This window comes from Aplidium turbinatum, chromosome 8 (genome assembly GCF_918807975.1).
Source record: "Aplidium turbinatum chromosome 8, kaAplTurb1.1, whole genome shotgun sequence".
NCBI lineage: Eukaryota > Metazoa > Chordata > Ascidiacea > Aplousobranchia > Polyclinidae > Aplidium > Aplidium turbinatum.
The window spans coordinates 11,704,165-11,720,721 of NC_137479.1; the positions used below are offsets into that span (position 1 = coordinate 11,704,165).

At 37.0% G+C, this 16,557-nt stretch overlaps 1 protein-coding gene across 1 annotated transcript; it reads right to left on the reverse strand.

Annotated features, from left to right (window-relative positions):
• Positions 1-1,568: 1,568 nt before the first annotated feature.
• On the reverse strand, positions 1,569-14,387 carry LOC145775472 (TBC1 domain family member 25-like). The gene is made up of 11 exons (XM_082586766.1): positions 14,292-14,387; positions 13,951-14,060; positions 13,004-13,127; positions 11,758-11,894; positions 10,717-10,859; positions 7,950-8,138; positions 6,882-6,984; positions 6,023-6,129; positions 5,169-5,305; positions 4,643-4,792; positions 1,569-4,573 (listed from the first exon to the last, which is right to left on the reverse strand). The coding sequence occupies exons 1-11, from the start codon at positions 14,352-14,354 to the stop codon at positions 3,857-3,859; spliced, it is 1,980 nt and encodes a 659-aa protein (XP_082442892.1). The 5' UTR covers positions 14,355-14,387; the 3' UTR covers positions 1,569-3,856.
• Between the last annotated feature and the right edge of the window lie 2,170 nt (positions 14,388-16,557).

Consider the following 16,557-nt stretch of genomic DNA (forward strand, 5'->3'; position numbering starts at 1 on the left):
GGCGCGAATCTAAGAGTTTTTTTCGGGGGAGGGGGGGGGCGGAAAATTTGAAAATCAATTAAAAAGAAAGAAAAAGCTAAACAGATATGAACAATGATACTACGACATATACGATATGCTAGAAAATAGACATTAAAACAACCATTTTCATCAATTGTGTTGCCGAGGGACTAATATCAGCTGTTTAGAAGCATATCAAACCATTTGATGCGGAAACATACAATTTTTCACAAAATTTCGGGGGGGGCCCGGGCCCCCCCCATAAATCCGCGCCTGCCTACGACAATTGAGGTTCGAGATCCAGTTTAAGTTATTGTTTCTTGTCCTAGCACTTTTGTTGTCTTGCCCTAGTACATCCCAAAACCTGTTGAATACCCTAACCCTACAGCTATCACTCCTACATTCATGGCTCATTGCTACTCTGCGAAACAAAACCTAACTTTAAAAAGTCTGTAAAATTATTCGGTTAGGGAGGGCTGTTTTCCATGCAGCCCCAACAGATTCTAAAATTGCTGTAAAATACCAAAAGACGTGGAACTTCAAGGCTATTTTTTAGCCAATCAGAGCGCTCGAAATCCAAAATCTGGGGCTGCAGAGAATGTTGTCCAAAAGCCATGTTTCCAAACGAAACTTTAAATATTTTAATTTTCGATCCGCAATCCACAAGTGAAAAAAGTAATCGGGTCAGACAAACACAGAGGAAAACATATTTTCCCTCTTTTCTCTTTCTTTCAGGGGGGCTGCAGCCTTGCAGCCCCATGGCACGAGCCGCCACTGCACGGGGCAAGCTCGGCAGTTTTCAAAATAAACACATTTTTGCTGCCGCAAAATCATTGCCGACGTAGATTACGGAGTGTGCAATGGCGTCGGCCGAACTAAAAGTTTTGAATACGATTATATACGATTATTTGCAGTGATTCAAACTTAATTTTCAAATTTAATGATTTCTTGTCAATTTATACTTTATACACTTGTTGAGCAATATACAAAGCTCACAAGACAAAACAGCGGAAAGAGCTGTTTTAAGAGATTAATCTTTTTTATTTTTGCGTAAGTAGGATATAATCGTTCCAATACGTAACATTCCATGATCGTGGAAGTCGATGTTAAACCTTAGCGACCGCATAAAACAATGATGTCAGGTTAGCTAGGTGATAATTGCGGTAAGAGACGTTGTTAATGCAAGCAATATCTGCAACCAAGACCATTAATCACCTTTTCTTTTATCGGTTTTCGATTTAATTCTCACACATCGTGAACAAAACAATACGTTCTGTTGAATCATAACTGATCTCACAGCGGGAAGACCTCGTTGAAAATAGCGCGTCTAATTTAGCTGGTTTACTTAATACTGCAGTGAATAGTTACGTGACTATTCCAGTATTTTATCAGAACTGTATCTGTATCAGTATCTGATCAGAACTGAAGATGCACTGAATAAGTGCAAAATATATTTTCTGTAACATCTACTGACAACTGATCCCTGTTACCTTAGCAATTGAGGTTTTAGATTTCTTAAATAGGCCTAATAGCTGGTTAGAAAATTAAACCTAATGCGACAAATAACCAACGTTTTCATTTACCTTTATTGGAACACAACCGATATAAAGCATCTACCCTACTGTAATTGCACAATACACAGCTTATGGACAATGTCGTTTTACATCAATAAAACCGAAAGCAAGTTGCCAACCAAGCGAACACAAACTTTACATCATTGAACATGCAATTTGACTGCTGTCAATATTTTTTTGAACTGAAAACAAACTAAAAATAGTTTTTAGGTGAATGCAGTCCCCAAACCCAAGTGGGATTTTCTATTGGCTTATCATGAAGAACACGTGCTAAACTTAAACAAGGGAAAATATAAAATAAAAAGGTTGAATTTTCGTTACGGGTCATTAGTTTTATTGAAGCCACCAGCGCAATGAAGCGAATAAAAAGGCACGGACTGTTTCATTTACCAAGTTTCAACTTCCTCGACATCATTTATTTCATGTTTTCAAAAACAATTTATAAGTTAAGGGAAAGAAAAGGTTTTAGCTCAGCTTTGACGACAAGTCAAAGTCGCAGTAGCCTATAGTGATAACCAAGACGCCTAATCAGGCACAGGATTTCATTGTTTTGTTTGTAGCACGCAAAAGAAGTACGCCCCCAATGTAGATATGGAGTATTTTCAAATTATTCTTTTTTAATGCTACTTTGTGAGCTAACGTGGCCAGCTAAGCTTTGAACTTACATGCCACCCCCACTGAAAGAACCGCTTGCATACTAGGAGGATCACATCACCTCTAAAAGAGAAGAGAGGACAAAATTCACTCACACACCCAGCTAGTCAAAGTTGCCCAATTTTGAGCATTTCTGCTTTCAACGTTTTCAACTTTTTTTTCAACGCGATGTTGAAACAATGTAAAAATAGCAGTTTTTACCGGATGACTAATTCACCAGCAGTAAATACGCCTGTATTGAAGACAATAAAAAGTTGATTTGATTTGACACTATACAATACAAGTATCAAACACTGGTAATTCTACAACACTACAATGCAGATGGATAGCAGTGGTTGAATAAAGAAACTAATAGCCTACAAAAGCTCAAGGATAAAATTGAAGAAAGCTGCTTTTCCCCTATAATGGGACTTGCAACCGTTATTCCGTATACAACAAATCAACCATTTTTTACGTTGATTCAACGTCCGCAGACGGTTGATTTGCTGCCTGGGTAAAACCACTACGCGATTAACAATAACAGAAAGCTTACTAATAAAAGCAATATTAAAATTTTACTTTTTAAAAAAAAAATCATTGCAATTTCGATCTTTATGAAATTCTAGACTTGCTGAAGTTACAAAAAAGCATTCTCGACCTTACGGTCTACATGTAGAACAAGAACGACAGTGTTAAAACATAAATACGTATAACATTAGTTGCAAAAAAAAACGGAGTTATTCAATTAAGCCACTAGTGATAATCGCCTCGCTCAAGCGAGCGTGGGATTCGAACACCCGATCGTTCGATTCATATCCAAGAACTCATCTTGAATGCTACACCACGGTGGAAAAATCTTTCCGCTTATTTCGCTGTGAGGGGGTAAAAAAACAAATGCAAAAAAGAAACGAGCCACATCGATGTAACGTTGTTTTGAACAAAACAAAATTTAATGTGATTGGATTTAAATTGAAATAGAAGAAACATAAAATGTGCAAAATAGTATTTATTTGTGTATTAGATTAAAAACGATTTAAAACGATAAGATTTTGGAAACTAACTCGCACAGAAGCAAGGAAACATTAGTCAAGGAATGGTTGTGCAAACGTTTGGCTTCTTCGACTATCCCAACAAACAGAATCCATCTTTTACATTGATTCAACGTCTCCAGACTTTAAATCGATGAACACAAGAAGGATTTTGATACCTTGGGGTATACATTAGAAGCTTAAATCAACATAGAATTGCAAACCCAGCGACAGAAATAAATAATGAAGAAAAACATGATCTGAAGAATTGCACAATAAATCAGTCACTTTCTCAAATAAAGTAAAATAAAGCCACGAATAAGTGACAAGCAATGATGAGTATGCACCTTTAAGTAAATATTCGAAAATCCCAGACAGCAAGATCAATCATTTTTACAAATGATCCAACGTCTGCAGACCTTGAATCAATGTAAAAGTGATGGATTTTGCTATCTGAGATGTTTGTTCTCAATTGCACTATCCATAAGCCACCAGCAAATGGGGCGAAAAAATTCAAATTTAGAAACCACGGCTGCATTTTCATGTACTAACCATGACAACCATAATTTATGTTGTTACAATGGTACGTGATTAAATTTACAGCACTTTTGATATTTCCTCCTAACTCCAAGAGGAAGATGATGCAATGTCAGCTCTGAGATACTCCGCGAATATTTTCATTGCACGTGAAAGGACTTTAGTTGGAGAATGTTTTCTAACCATCTTGTCGAAATGCATCACCATGTCATCGTACTCCATCTTTTCGGAGATCAGTTTATCCCGTTCATGAAGGAGGACGGCAAGACACACAAATAACAGGAAAGGATTTCCGCATCCAAGCTCTTCAGGAGGCGGCAGTTTACTAGGAAGAGGAGATTTTTCTGACGGAGATTTTTCGACGTGGCCAGCAGAATGCAAAGGACTAGAGTCGCATGAAGAGGAGTGAGAATTGGGATTGTGAAAATCAATGCTATCCAAGCTGAAACCGTACTCTTTGAAAAGATCATCTACATCAGATTTTTGATCTTCTTCAATATCCGCTGCAGTTGTTTCATACTTTTCAGAGTTAACGATTAAAGGATCATGCAAAGGTAAACGAACATCTACAGAATCCAAGATCTCGAAGGAACTCCAGGAGGTGGATGATGAAGCGGGTGGTGCAGAAGATGTTTCTTCGGTTGTTGGATCAACGCTATTTCCTTGGTCTGGTTGCGTCTTCTTTGTGTTAAACGATGACTTGTGATGTGAACCTTGTAAGGAAGGAGGACTTGATGGAGAATACTGTTCAAGAGGAAGATCAAGCTCTGGAGGTTGAGGAGGCAATGAACTCCACATCACCTGGAAAAGAGCGATTAAACAATTTTCTTCCTTTTCAGATCTCATAAAAATCGCGCAAGACAAACTTACCTCTAATACAGTGATGGCATCATCAAATGAAAACTCTCTCTTCATCTCTAAGAGGATCCAACGGTAGCAAAAGAACATGTTGTCCGCTCCCAGAGAATGAAGATAGTCAAAAAATTCCCGATCATAATGCTTCACCAACATTGCTAAGTGCTACAAAGTAGTGTGAAATTGTAAAAAATCGTCTCTATGTAATTGTTTAGCTTTCCTACTTTAACTTTCAAGAAAGGGAAATGACACTAGACTTCACTATGACAAATAAGTTAGGTACGTGAATGATTACACGAGGGTAACAAGTATTACGGTAACAATATTAAATTTAAATCACAATGTCTGTAACAAAGAAGCATCATTCTTCTTAGCCAGTTGAAGGGCGGAGTCGGTCTGCCATTCATCGTTTTCGGTTTGGTAGCGGTGGCCTAGTCTAGAAAGCAGATGGAGTACGAACCATGAAGGGTCAGTCACTTATCACTTAGATAAGGTTACTTCTGCAAATACAAAGCCAGCACTGTAAGAAGAATCTTCCCACCTTAAACTTGATCGACATGGCCTTCCCGTGGCTTGAAAAGTTGTCGCACAGCCTGGTCATAAGTCCACAGAAGCAAATATAAGCTTGCGCCTCATTGCCCATTACCATTAGTATTGGAGATACAAGGTCGCTCATACCTGAAGATGGAAAGCAATTAAATAAGTAAACCTTTAAAAGAGGTTCAATTCATCCCATAAGAAAAACTGTATTGAACCGAACCCTGCGAAAATCAGAGGAAAACGAAAAGATTCCATCGGAGTTTTTGATTTTCAAAGATTCAAGCATGGCGATTACGTAAGATTGTCGATCATGCAAACGAGTAGTGAGAGCATCTCCACGTCGTTCCAAAGGGTATTGGTTCGACACCCGTCGAGATCACACGGTTTCGTTCTAAGGCAAACCTCATGACCACACGCTTGAAGATGGCCACGAAGATTGGCCTCCCGCCTTGCAAGCCAGTTAAGTTAAATCTTCAGGAAATTGGCATCCCAGTTGGATACATAAAAATGCAAGACTTAAATAAAATTAAGCTGTGATGAATAACTGGTATCATTATTTTGCCGTTAAAAAGATAAAAATAGCTTGAAAGGGATTTGAACCTTTGTGTGTACCTTTACACATTTGCACAAGTCATTTTCCCTTGACAGTAGAGCATAAACAATAGCTGTCACATCATAGTACGCAGTGACAAAAATACCATTCCCACCAAAACAGAACCATATCGACAAAAAATCAGAAACATTGTGTATAACGAGCTAGCCAGACAGCAAAATCCATCATTTTTACATTTATTCAGCGTCTGCAGACGTTGAATCAATGTAAAAATAAAGGATTTTGCTTCTGGGATAAATCACCTTGGCAATAAGAGACGTCAGGATGCGTTAAAGCAAACGTTGTTAAGACGTTCATGAGGGCAACTGTGTTCGGATTATCGTCTGGACCTTGGAAAAAAGGATGAGAGCTGAAAGGAAAATAAACAATGCAAGAATGACGATTCGCGTTGTTTGTGAATTACGAATCAAGCGCCGCATTGAATACAATTTTTGTAAACAAGAAAAGCGCGACGCGTGAACTGACTAAAGTAAAACGTACTTCCGAAGTGAATCAAGTCATGCAGCGTCATGAAGCACAAAAAGAGCTTAGTATGAACATTTTAAATTGCGAACACATTTGTCGGGTACTTAGTGTTTACAAAGGAGAATCAATTTTTGGTGTAAATGCAGCGAAACGAATAGGCTTCAGCATAAGGCATGAAAACATAATTGGTCTTATCGTAAAGGTTAAATGCACAAACCAAGCCAGCAAAACTTGTCATTTTTACATCGTTTTAACGTCTAAATGCATTTTTGTCGTATCCAAGCTTTATGCAGGATGGTTCAAGATTTATATCAAGTGAATGGGAAGGCAGGAAGCCAATCTTTCGTGTCCACCTTCAGACATGCCTTTAAGTGTCCTGCCAAAGACACAGCCACATGCTCTTGAGCGATGCCGAAGCGGCGCCTTTTCAAGAGTTGTAACAGGGCTCTCACTCCTTGGCTACGTGGCAATAATACGATGTAACTATGACAATTAGTACCGACTGGAAATCTTGCGTGACCTCACTGGATGTCAAGTGAAATCAAAATGTGGGGGAATGTGGATTTTATCATTCGCAGCATTTCTATAGAAAGTACGCAGCACAAAATAGGTTTCATGAAACAATCATCGTTTTACCGGTCAGTGCGAAGAACGTCTTTCCAAACCATATTCGATATTTGCTCCACAGTCTTGTTGTCCACTTTGCCTTGCCATTTCGAGCGCAATCTTTCATATTCATCTGAAATATACAGAAGCTTACATTAACATGAATAGAGGCGATTTTAGACCTGCACAAGAAGGGAGGAAAAATTCAAAAAAGTTTGCATGACCTTTATCAGGCTAACAAAACATGGAGTTTTTTCAGGCCAATAGATTGACATGGTCAAACGGCCATGCAGCCTTCGCTAACGAGACGGAAAACGCAATCGACTAATAAAATCTAAAGGTACATTTTTACAACCAAAGTTACAAAACTTTTCAGTATACGATACTACAAATGAACTCTATATTTCCAAGAACATTTTACTGACTAGACGATTTTTTTGGGAGCAAGTCTTTTAGGCGCTGGTCTAATAGGCGCGCACACTGTGGCGTCTGGATATTTAGGTGCGGAGCACTATGGCGCCCGTTTATTTAGGTGCCATTCCTAGTATGTCTGCATATTGTATCAGCTTGGCAGGTAATGCAATGCTTTTCACACAAAATGATATTTTGAATAGAAAAATATGTTGTTTAGTTAATACGCGTACATTTATTTGTTGTTGGTCTGGGCTTCAATGAGTGAAGCTGCTTAAACCGGCAATGCTTTTCACACAAAATGTTGTATTGAATAGAACAATATGTCATGGCTTCGGTGGGTGAAGCTGCTTAAACCGGCAATGCTTTTCACACAAAATGTTATATTGAACAGAAAAATATATTGTTTTTTTAATGGGCGTGTTCGGCATTTATTTGTTGTTAGTCCAGGTTTGCGTCGGCGAAAGCTTTATCAATAAATTATTCAAGTTTCCGAACATGACTGAGTTCACTTTTAGTTATATAAGTCAAATAATAACTAACTAAACATCAGTAAAAAATGTACCGTAAAATGTAACGGGTGCCACAGTGCTCCGCACCTAAATATCTAGACGCCACAGTGTGCGCGCCTATTTGACCGGCGCCTAACTGTCTGCGCCTAAAAGACGTGGACCCATTTTTTCCTACCGGTCTTCTTTTTAGTGTAAGCAATTCGTTCTTGTCCTGTGAGATGCTCGGGGAATATATTGAGCAGCAGCCGCCAGACGACTTTACGAAGAGCTGGGGAAACCCCTCCGTTGTAGACACGGAGGCGCAAACCTTCAGGCTTCGTCAGCTTGCCATTTTGGCCGAGAAAAGAACGAAATTCCGCGTCATCTGAATAGGTTGTGAGAAGATGTATCACGAAGAGAAGTTGACACAAAATAAAAATAAACGTAATTTTTCGCTCAATCGTGTATCAGTCTATCTGATATTATTGTTACAATTCAAATTTTTACTCTTTCAGAAAGGATGGAGTATTATTACGTTGGGTTATCGGAATGGCCCGTTTCGGCGAGTCCGATTCGGAGAGTCCGATTCGGAGAGTCCGATTCGGAGAGTTCCCTATTCGGAGACAGCCTTTTTCGGAGAGTTTCCTATTCGGAGATTTTTTGAATTTTATTTTGAAAATTATCGAGTGCCGTAGCCTAATTATCATTGCTGTTTTTACATCGTTTTAACGTCGCTAAACGTTGAAATCGTGCAAAAAAAAATAGAAAATTATCGGGTATCGTAGCCTATTTATTATTACCGTTTTTACATCGCTTCAACGTCGCTAAACGTTGAAATCGTGCAGAGAAAATAGAAATAAAATTTTTAAACAATTAAATGAAAATTCGTCATGTCAGTTCAGTTGAGCTGTTTTTATTTGTGACCATCATATCAAAAACAATACACGTCAACATAGCAAAGGTTGAGAAAAAGGTAGAAGCGACAAAACGCGAACGTTAAAACGTGATTGTGACCAAAGTAAGTGATTGAGTTGAAAGAAATTTGGCACGGCCGCAACACCTTCAGAAAAATTTAAGTTATGAAGGGAAAATAAAAAAAAGAAGATGTTACAAAAAAAAATCAAGTGTATATATGTGTATAAGTTAGTACTTTTGAATAGTTAAAATGATTACTGGTAGTTTGGATCAACAAACGTATCGCCTACAGATTGGATTGAAAGGAAATTATCGGGTACCGTAGCCTAGTTATCCCGACCAGTAAAAATTTGTTCCAAGAACCCAGCATGAACCCAGTTAGCCTTTGAACAGTTCATTTTTACATTGTAGTAACAGATAACCAAATGTGTGGCCTATCGTTTTAACGTCGCTAAACGTTGAAATACCGTAGCCGTTTCTACATCGTTTTAACGTCGCTAAACGTTGAAATCGTGTAGAAAAGAGAACTTTAGCTGACTAGGATACGCATACTAGGATATTCCACAATATCGTTTCTTTTTTACAGTAGTTGAAATTATCGAAGCTTTAGATGAGTGGGGTTTAGACCTAACCATTGAGATCTTAAAACTAAAAAGCGAATCAAATTTATTTTTGAACTATTAATGTTTGCTCAGATAAAATTGACATGTATCCTGCGTCGCCTTCTGCATGCAAACTTAGAATATATTAGAATCCTCAACTATTACAAAATTCTAAATCCAACGACGCCGTCTGTTTATTTACATTAAAGAATTTTGTATTTTATTCCACAATATCGTTTCTTTTATAGTTGAAATTATCGAAGCTTTAGATGAGTGGGGCTTAGATCTAACCACTGAGATCTTAAATCATATTTATGACACCGGAAAGATCCTAGTGATACGGTACGTTCCATATTCATAACTTTACCAAAGAAAACCGGAGCAACAGAATGCTCACTTCACAGAACAATTAGCCTTGTGAATCACCTAACAAACATCTTACTCCGAATCATGATGATCAGATTGAGACCAAAACTACAATCGGAAATTTCAACAGCACAGCTTTTATTTGTTCCAGACAAAGGGACCACAAAAAGGAATTTTTACATTAAAAATGATAACAGAGAGATGTATGTCCGATTCTTCTGTTTATTTAGAGAATTTTGTATTTTATTCCACAATATCGTTTCTTTTGCATTCTTGCATTTTACCCACTGTTTACCTTTGAGTGCCTTCCCAGACGGCAAAATCCGTCATTTTTACATTGATTCAACGTCTGCAGACGTTCGAATCAATGTAAAAATGACAAATTTTGTTGTCTGGGTTCGTTCAAAATATGTGTTTTACATCAAAACAACAGTTTTCATGATTAACGATAGGGGTTAATGAGATAAAGTCTCAGCGAAAACGTGTCAACTAAAAAAGACAGTTGCCAAATAGCGTTTGCCATAAAAGATGAAGTTAAAACCTAAGTGGCAGTTTAGAGTAAACCTATAATTTTTAAATAATTAATTTTTAAAATTAATAATAATTTTTAAAAAAAATTTCAAAAAATCTCCGAATAGGGAACTCTCCGAAACAGACTGTCTCCGAATAGGGAACTCTCTGAACCGGCCTCTCCGAATCGGACTCGCCGAATCAGACTCGCCGAATAGTAGCAGACCCTTGGGTTATAGAGATACAAGTCGCAAGGTTGTTCACAAAACACGTTTTTGATCCACCACATAAAAATGCCAAACATATCGTATGCACAAGAGTAGTGGCTAATGCCTAATGTAATACATTGTGAAATATACTTTAGGAAAAGGTTCGAAGATAGCACCTCAGTGACAAGCAATGAATCTCGACGCACCCTGCAGTACGGTAGGCTACATTGTGTCGTATCACACACCCCACTCCAGTAAGATCTTCATTCTCTCGAGTAAACACGTATTTGTTGTAGTAGGAAATCAAAAAATAGTCTATGCTTTCAGATCGTTTAAAAATTCCTACTTGTGGTTTACGCACCTAAAGGAGGTTTTGCAGGAAAGAAATCCAGTGAAACATCCTGGTTCGAGTTGGAAGCCCACCCTACCGCGAGTTTGCTGATTGCTCCTCCGAGTGAATCAACCCACGATTTCTGGGCGTTGTGAAAGATCATACTGTTCATGCTGCATATAAACAGTAGACACCATCAGATTGCCATTCTAAACTGATTGAACGTGAAATGTTTTGACTATTTAATATTTCGAAAACGAATTGTTATATCCAATAAAACCTTTCTGGTACCGAAAACATAATGCTTGAAGCGATGAATTGATGCATATAATATATACTAGTATTGGTGTGTCGCTTATGAATAATGATTGACGGCATCAGTTACCAGTCTTAAAAATAAAATGTAAACTAGAATCTGATTCATTCTGATGTTATTTTATTAGCAATACACTTATTATGAAGTAATAGATCTATTTTTTTTATTTTATCAGATCTTGTGGTGATGGGGAAGATTTCACTCCGCATCTACAATAGCCTACATCAGAATAATGATGTCTGTAGTGCAGGATAAATATAATAAAACACTCAATGTATCACGCACAGCTGTTTGTGATACAAGAAAAAGGTTAAAACTGTTAAATAACATTGCATATGATTGTTCTAAAACCAGTTTGGAAGGTATGTGTAATGTAGCTTTGATGTACAATGTTTAGGCAGTAACAGACCCCACCAATGCTGGAAGAATGTCCGATTGATGAGATTATCCAACATAACCAACGCTTGAAAAAGTAGTTGCCTATCAGTTCGACATTCAGGTAGTATGAGGTATGACAATAAATCAACATTCATCAAAAACGCACTACCACTACTTCTGGCAAGACAAATAATGGCACACAGCACTTGTTAGTGGAAATAACAAGTTAGATTTTTTACTTTCTCATCCATTCAATTCAAAACTTCAGCGCCACATATATGCTTGGATTCAAAAAAAATTTCAAGTACGGTAATAAAACTGCTACCGGAATACAGTAGTCATATAAGCTACTGAAATATGTACAATAAACAACTTGCCTGTTTGTGACGTTAGTAACTGGTTGAAAAATAGTTTTAATCAGATTGGTATTGCTGCCGTGTAAATTGGGAGGATCAGGAGAGTCCCATTCTTTCATCTTCGACATCAAACCATCTTTATAAGGTTCTGCATCCAGCTGGGAATAAAACAGCCACAGCTATTAGATTTGTATTTTAAAAAAAGATTAAAAAAATTAGATTAAAAAAAGTAATTGCAGGCCTCTAAGCTCTTTTATTTTTCAGGTAACCAAGCATGGCCCAACTAGAGCTTCTTTCAGCGGCCAAATATTCTCGGGTACACAGCCAAATTAAAATCCGTTAAAAATTTGTGTTTTTAAAAACCTTTTAATTAGTATCGTGGTTTTGCGTTCAGTAGGGTAAGAACAATGCAAACATGGCTCTGAAACATGTTTGCTGTTGTAGCCTACTTGAATGCACTGCTTGCTGCTTCCCAAGTAGGTGTAGGTATTCCCGAGGCTCATTTGCTTAATTGTTTCTGCGCGCCTCACCTAATTTGTTAGCGCTTCACCTACGGGAAGGTGCCTTCCCAAAGGTAGAGCCAGTATTGTTTGACTTTTTATTTTCAATCACTTCAGTTTTTTATTAATGCCGTCCGGATGGCTGAGATCTTTTCGTGTTATTGTTTGGTGTTTGTAAAGAACTATTTTTAATCCTTTAAAATGAATTAATCAAATAAGCTTCAAATAGTTGTGCATTGAAGGAAGTTTAGAAAAGGATAGAAGACTTATAATACAAGCTTCCTAAATATGAAAGTCTCTTTAAGTAACCTTGAGGGACGATCCAGTAGGCTACAGCTCGTCTTTGAGTTTTTATACATCAACGCTCAGACTTTTTGCTAAACCTTTATCAGCAATATTTCTCGAGGGCATGTGGAGATTTCGCCTTGTTTGTTAAAAAAGGTTGCGAATGCGAGTGAAGAGTAAAATGTTTCACGTACAAAAGGGGAGAAAAGTTTGAAATACCAACCAAAATTGAGAAATATTGTGGAAACATGTGATCAAACATGGCCTACCGGCATGTTAGTTTTGGAGGCCATTTAACGACTTCCTGGCGTCCATGGCCGTCGGAAGCTTGTAGGCCTGACAATAAGACACATAGCTTCGAGACACATGCATAAACACCATTCTAAAGCATGAAAGCCTCTTTAACACAATTTCAAATATATTAAAACCATGCAATGCACACTTGTACATTGATATGAAATATTCATTTATTCAATACAAACCTTTAATCGAAGATGTGGGTCAGATGAAGTCATAAAGGCGGCATCCAAATCCCAATCTGTAAGCATGGATAAGAAAACGTTCTCACCAGCATCATCACGGCATAAATAGGTTATATGAAAAGGTCTAAAAAGAAAGGATATTGTTACCCATGCATATAGAAATCAAAAGACTTATATATACAGTGTTATCCAATAAATAAAAATAGCAAGGTAAGAATATTTAAGTGTGTCATACCATTTATAAATATGGGCCAGTCTACTGGAAGAAATTGCTCTACAATCTTAAAAAGGACCAGCAAAAGAGCATTGAGTGTTCACTAGCATAGGCAGCATTTACAGTTTGTCGCAATAATAATGGTGTAGCTTTAAAACAAATTGGCTTATTCAATCTCAGCAGTCTTGTGAAAAATAGGCTACTAATGTAGTATAAGTATTTGCTTTGGTTGAGTGGCCAATCTGCTTAGGCCCATTTAAATTTGGAACTGCCACCTTGCTAGATGGAGCGATTTGAGAAAATTAATAGTCTTTGGTCAGCTTCTTGGTAGTGTCTAAATTTGGAAGCATGTATGCAACATTCACTTGTTCAAGGCCACAAACTTGTACAATGTACATGGAACCTGAACCTACATCTTCAACTTTTGTGATTGCGATTTTTATATGCACTTACCATAGTCACAAGCACTAAACACTCAGTAAAATACAAACTGTCGGTGCTCAGAATAGTACCTAAATTGCAAGTGATAAAGTGTGGGTGATGTGTCTGCCCCTAAAAGTCATGGGCTCAAAACTAGTATTGTACGGTATTATACCGCAAATTTATTGTTGTTATAAGATGTTGACCAAGAAATTATCTAAATTTATTATAGTTACATTAAAGACTTCGTACACTTGTACCATCAACAAACTTTCATAAACAAGATATTTAGTAGCCTACAGTTTATCCTCACCCATTTAAGCTGAAAGCTTCTACCAAAATTTTTTGCAAATCTTCAAAACTTGTTAGATGTGGATCTACAGCGAAACTTCGGCTTTCAGGATTAAAGTACCCCGCATACTTCTAAAAAAAAAACAATATATGGCAAGTCAGTAAGCATTACTGAAAGAATTCACTGATTTTTTTTTGAACAAACTGTTACAATCTTCATAAAAAAGTAAGCTGAAGTCAATTATGTCTTCAGTGAAACCTCTGTACACAAGTTGATATATTTAATATAAGTTCTCACATATTACTTTATACATAACATGTGCAATGGGAAAATCCAGTAAGCGACTAAGTTATTCAACATACTTTCACTTTGATGTGAATTACATCTTTTATGTCTTGTGATCGTGTTACTCTTCCATTGTACATATTAAATAAACAAACTGGACTAGGCTAGCCCAGATTCACTTTACAAGCACTATGACATCTCATACTTTTAGAAAACCAACTGCAACAAACCATCATTGAAAGTAAGTGAACCAGGTACCGTACAATCAACATAATGAGTACGTTATAATAGAAACCAAAACCAGATATATTGACACCGAAATGCAGTACAAAGTAGGCTAAAAATTCAAATGAATCAATGGTTGCATAGAAATCACAGCTGACAAGCCAGGCCTAAGTCCAAAGAGGGTTACTAAGGTTAACATCATAGCAATCAATATACACACAGGCCTTGCCAACGTAAGAACTGGAGGCCGATGTAATTTCAATTTTGGAACCTAATCTAATATCACTTTACAACCGCAAGACTCCTGCGGTCTGCTGCCGGTGATTACAGTTTTACTTTAACTGTACCAAGGCGATCTCTATAACAGGCCTGGACACCACGCGCCCCCAGTCAAAAACTGGAGGCGGATGGTATAAATACACATTTCCTTAATAAGACTACACATTTTTGGAGTCAAGATATTTTCTGCTAAGCATGGGTCAATAGCAACTATTTGGGGGTGATGCAGGTTGTTTATGACATCATAGAAGATTAAAATATTTTGTTTAATTGATGCATTTATATAATATAGCCTATACCTTGTAAATGAATGTGCCTTGCTTGTTGGCAGCACAAGAAAAACAGAGAATAACACAAAACCTTGAAACTACTGTTACTCAGCTTATTGCATTCCACATAGAACAGGAACAACCAAATTTTTCAGTACTCAAGCACCTACTAATTAATGCAACAAACTTCGTACCTCAAACACCCAAGATATATAACAATGCTTAATGCTTATTAACACATATATACTTGATATGCAGCTTATGCCTTTTTAGGCCAAACTTGTACATTTGACATACAATTCTCAAGGGAATCACTTAAATACAGTAGGTTGTGACAATATTGTTTAATGTTTATACATGTTGGGTGTGATTGAGCAACGATTTATGATATGCATTCAATTGGGTCCAAACATATTAGGGGGTTGCTGTGTTACCAAATACGAGGCCAACATTAGAAGTTATATATATGTTTTCAGAATGAACAGTTTGTTAAAAGCGTACTGTATATATATATTATGATTACTGCAACTTTAACAGTTTCTGAGATGGTTCTATGCATGACAATGGAGTCATTGCTTTGCATAACTTATTGAGCAAAATATTGGGCAAAGTACTACAATGTAATGAAGTCATATTCATAAAAATCACTTACATATACTGAAAAATTGTGCTAAGTGACTTTTGGCAAACATTTAATTTTACAACCAAAAATAAAATAGAAAAAACCACACTACTGACAATCTGACATGTTGCATTGTTTGGTACATTTAATCCTCCCCGATTCAAGTAATGGGTATAAGATCCAAAATTTTCATAGTAAAAGAAAGTCATCCTTACTACAAATTTCCTCTTTCATTGTAACATATCCATCATCCAACTAAGTAAACAATGGCTTGCAATTCATCAAATGATAAATTCTTTTCTATACTTGGCAATCCCTCAAACACTTCCACTTCTGATAAAACCATTCTGTATGATATGAGTTAGATTGCAAACATGCCCAGCTGGTGCACATACAGACGAAATGTCACTTTCCTGATGCAAAACAAGCATGATCTTGCTTATTGACAGTTTTTCGGAGACCTGCTGAACATTTATAAAATATGTTCCCCCACAACCTTACCAAATAATTTCTCAAGAGGATCTGTTGAAAACTCACTGAACATAACAAACTCATGATCTGCTGATAAAAGGCTTTGAGCAAGATCAACTAGACCTTTGAAGCAGGTACGGTATGATGAAAAGCTGAGCTTGTTAAACTGGACAACTGTTGTATATACTTGTTTTCTTTAAACTCTACCCATTCATTCAACTGAATTAGCCAACTGTATTAATATCTTCAGCTGAAGGTCATTGTCAGATCTTACAACATCTCTGACTGGATCCTTAAAGCACAAATTAGCTCCTAACAATTTAACATTGACAATCTTCCAAAACTAAAGAAACATTTTTATGAACTCATTTTTGTGCTTTGTCAAGCAAGGTTTGTTTGAAATTGTTTCAAAATGTTTGAAAAAATACCTATTGGCTTGGTTTCGATCACAGATCGTATCACCAATATGTGAACAGC

Excerpts from the sequence above, each read along its gene's own strand:
- LOC145775472 (XM_082586766.1), bottom strand. The coding sequence starts at position 14,354 with ATGTACAATGGAAGAGTAACACGATCACAAGACATAAAAGATGTAATT. Across the intron at positions 11,895-13,003 it reads ACCCACATCTTCGATTAAAG|CTGGATGCAGAACCTTATAA; the intron begins GTTTGTATTGAA and ends TTTTATTCCCAG. Across the intron at positions 8,139-10,716 it reads TCCTGCAAAACCTCCTTTAG|ATGACGCGGAATTTCGTTCT; the intron begins GTGCGTAAACCA and ends CAACCTATTCAG.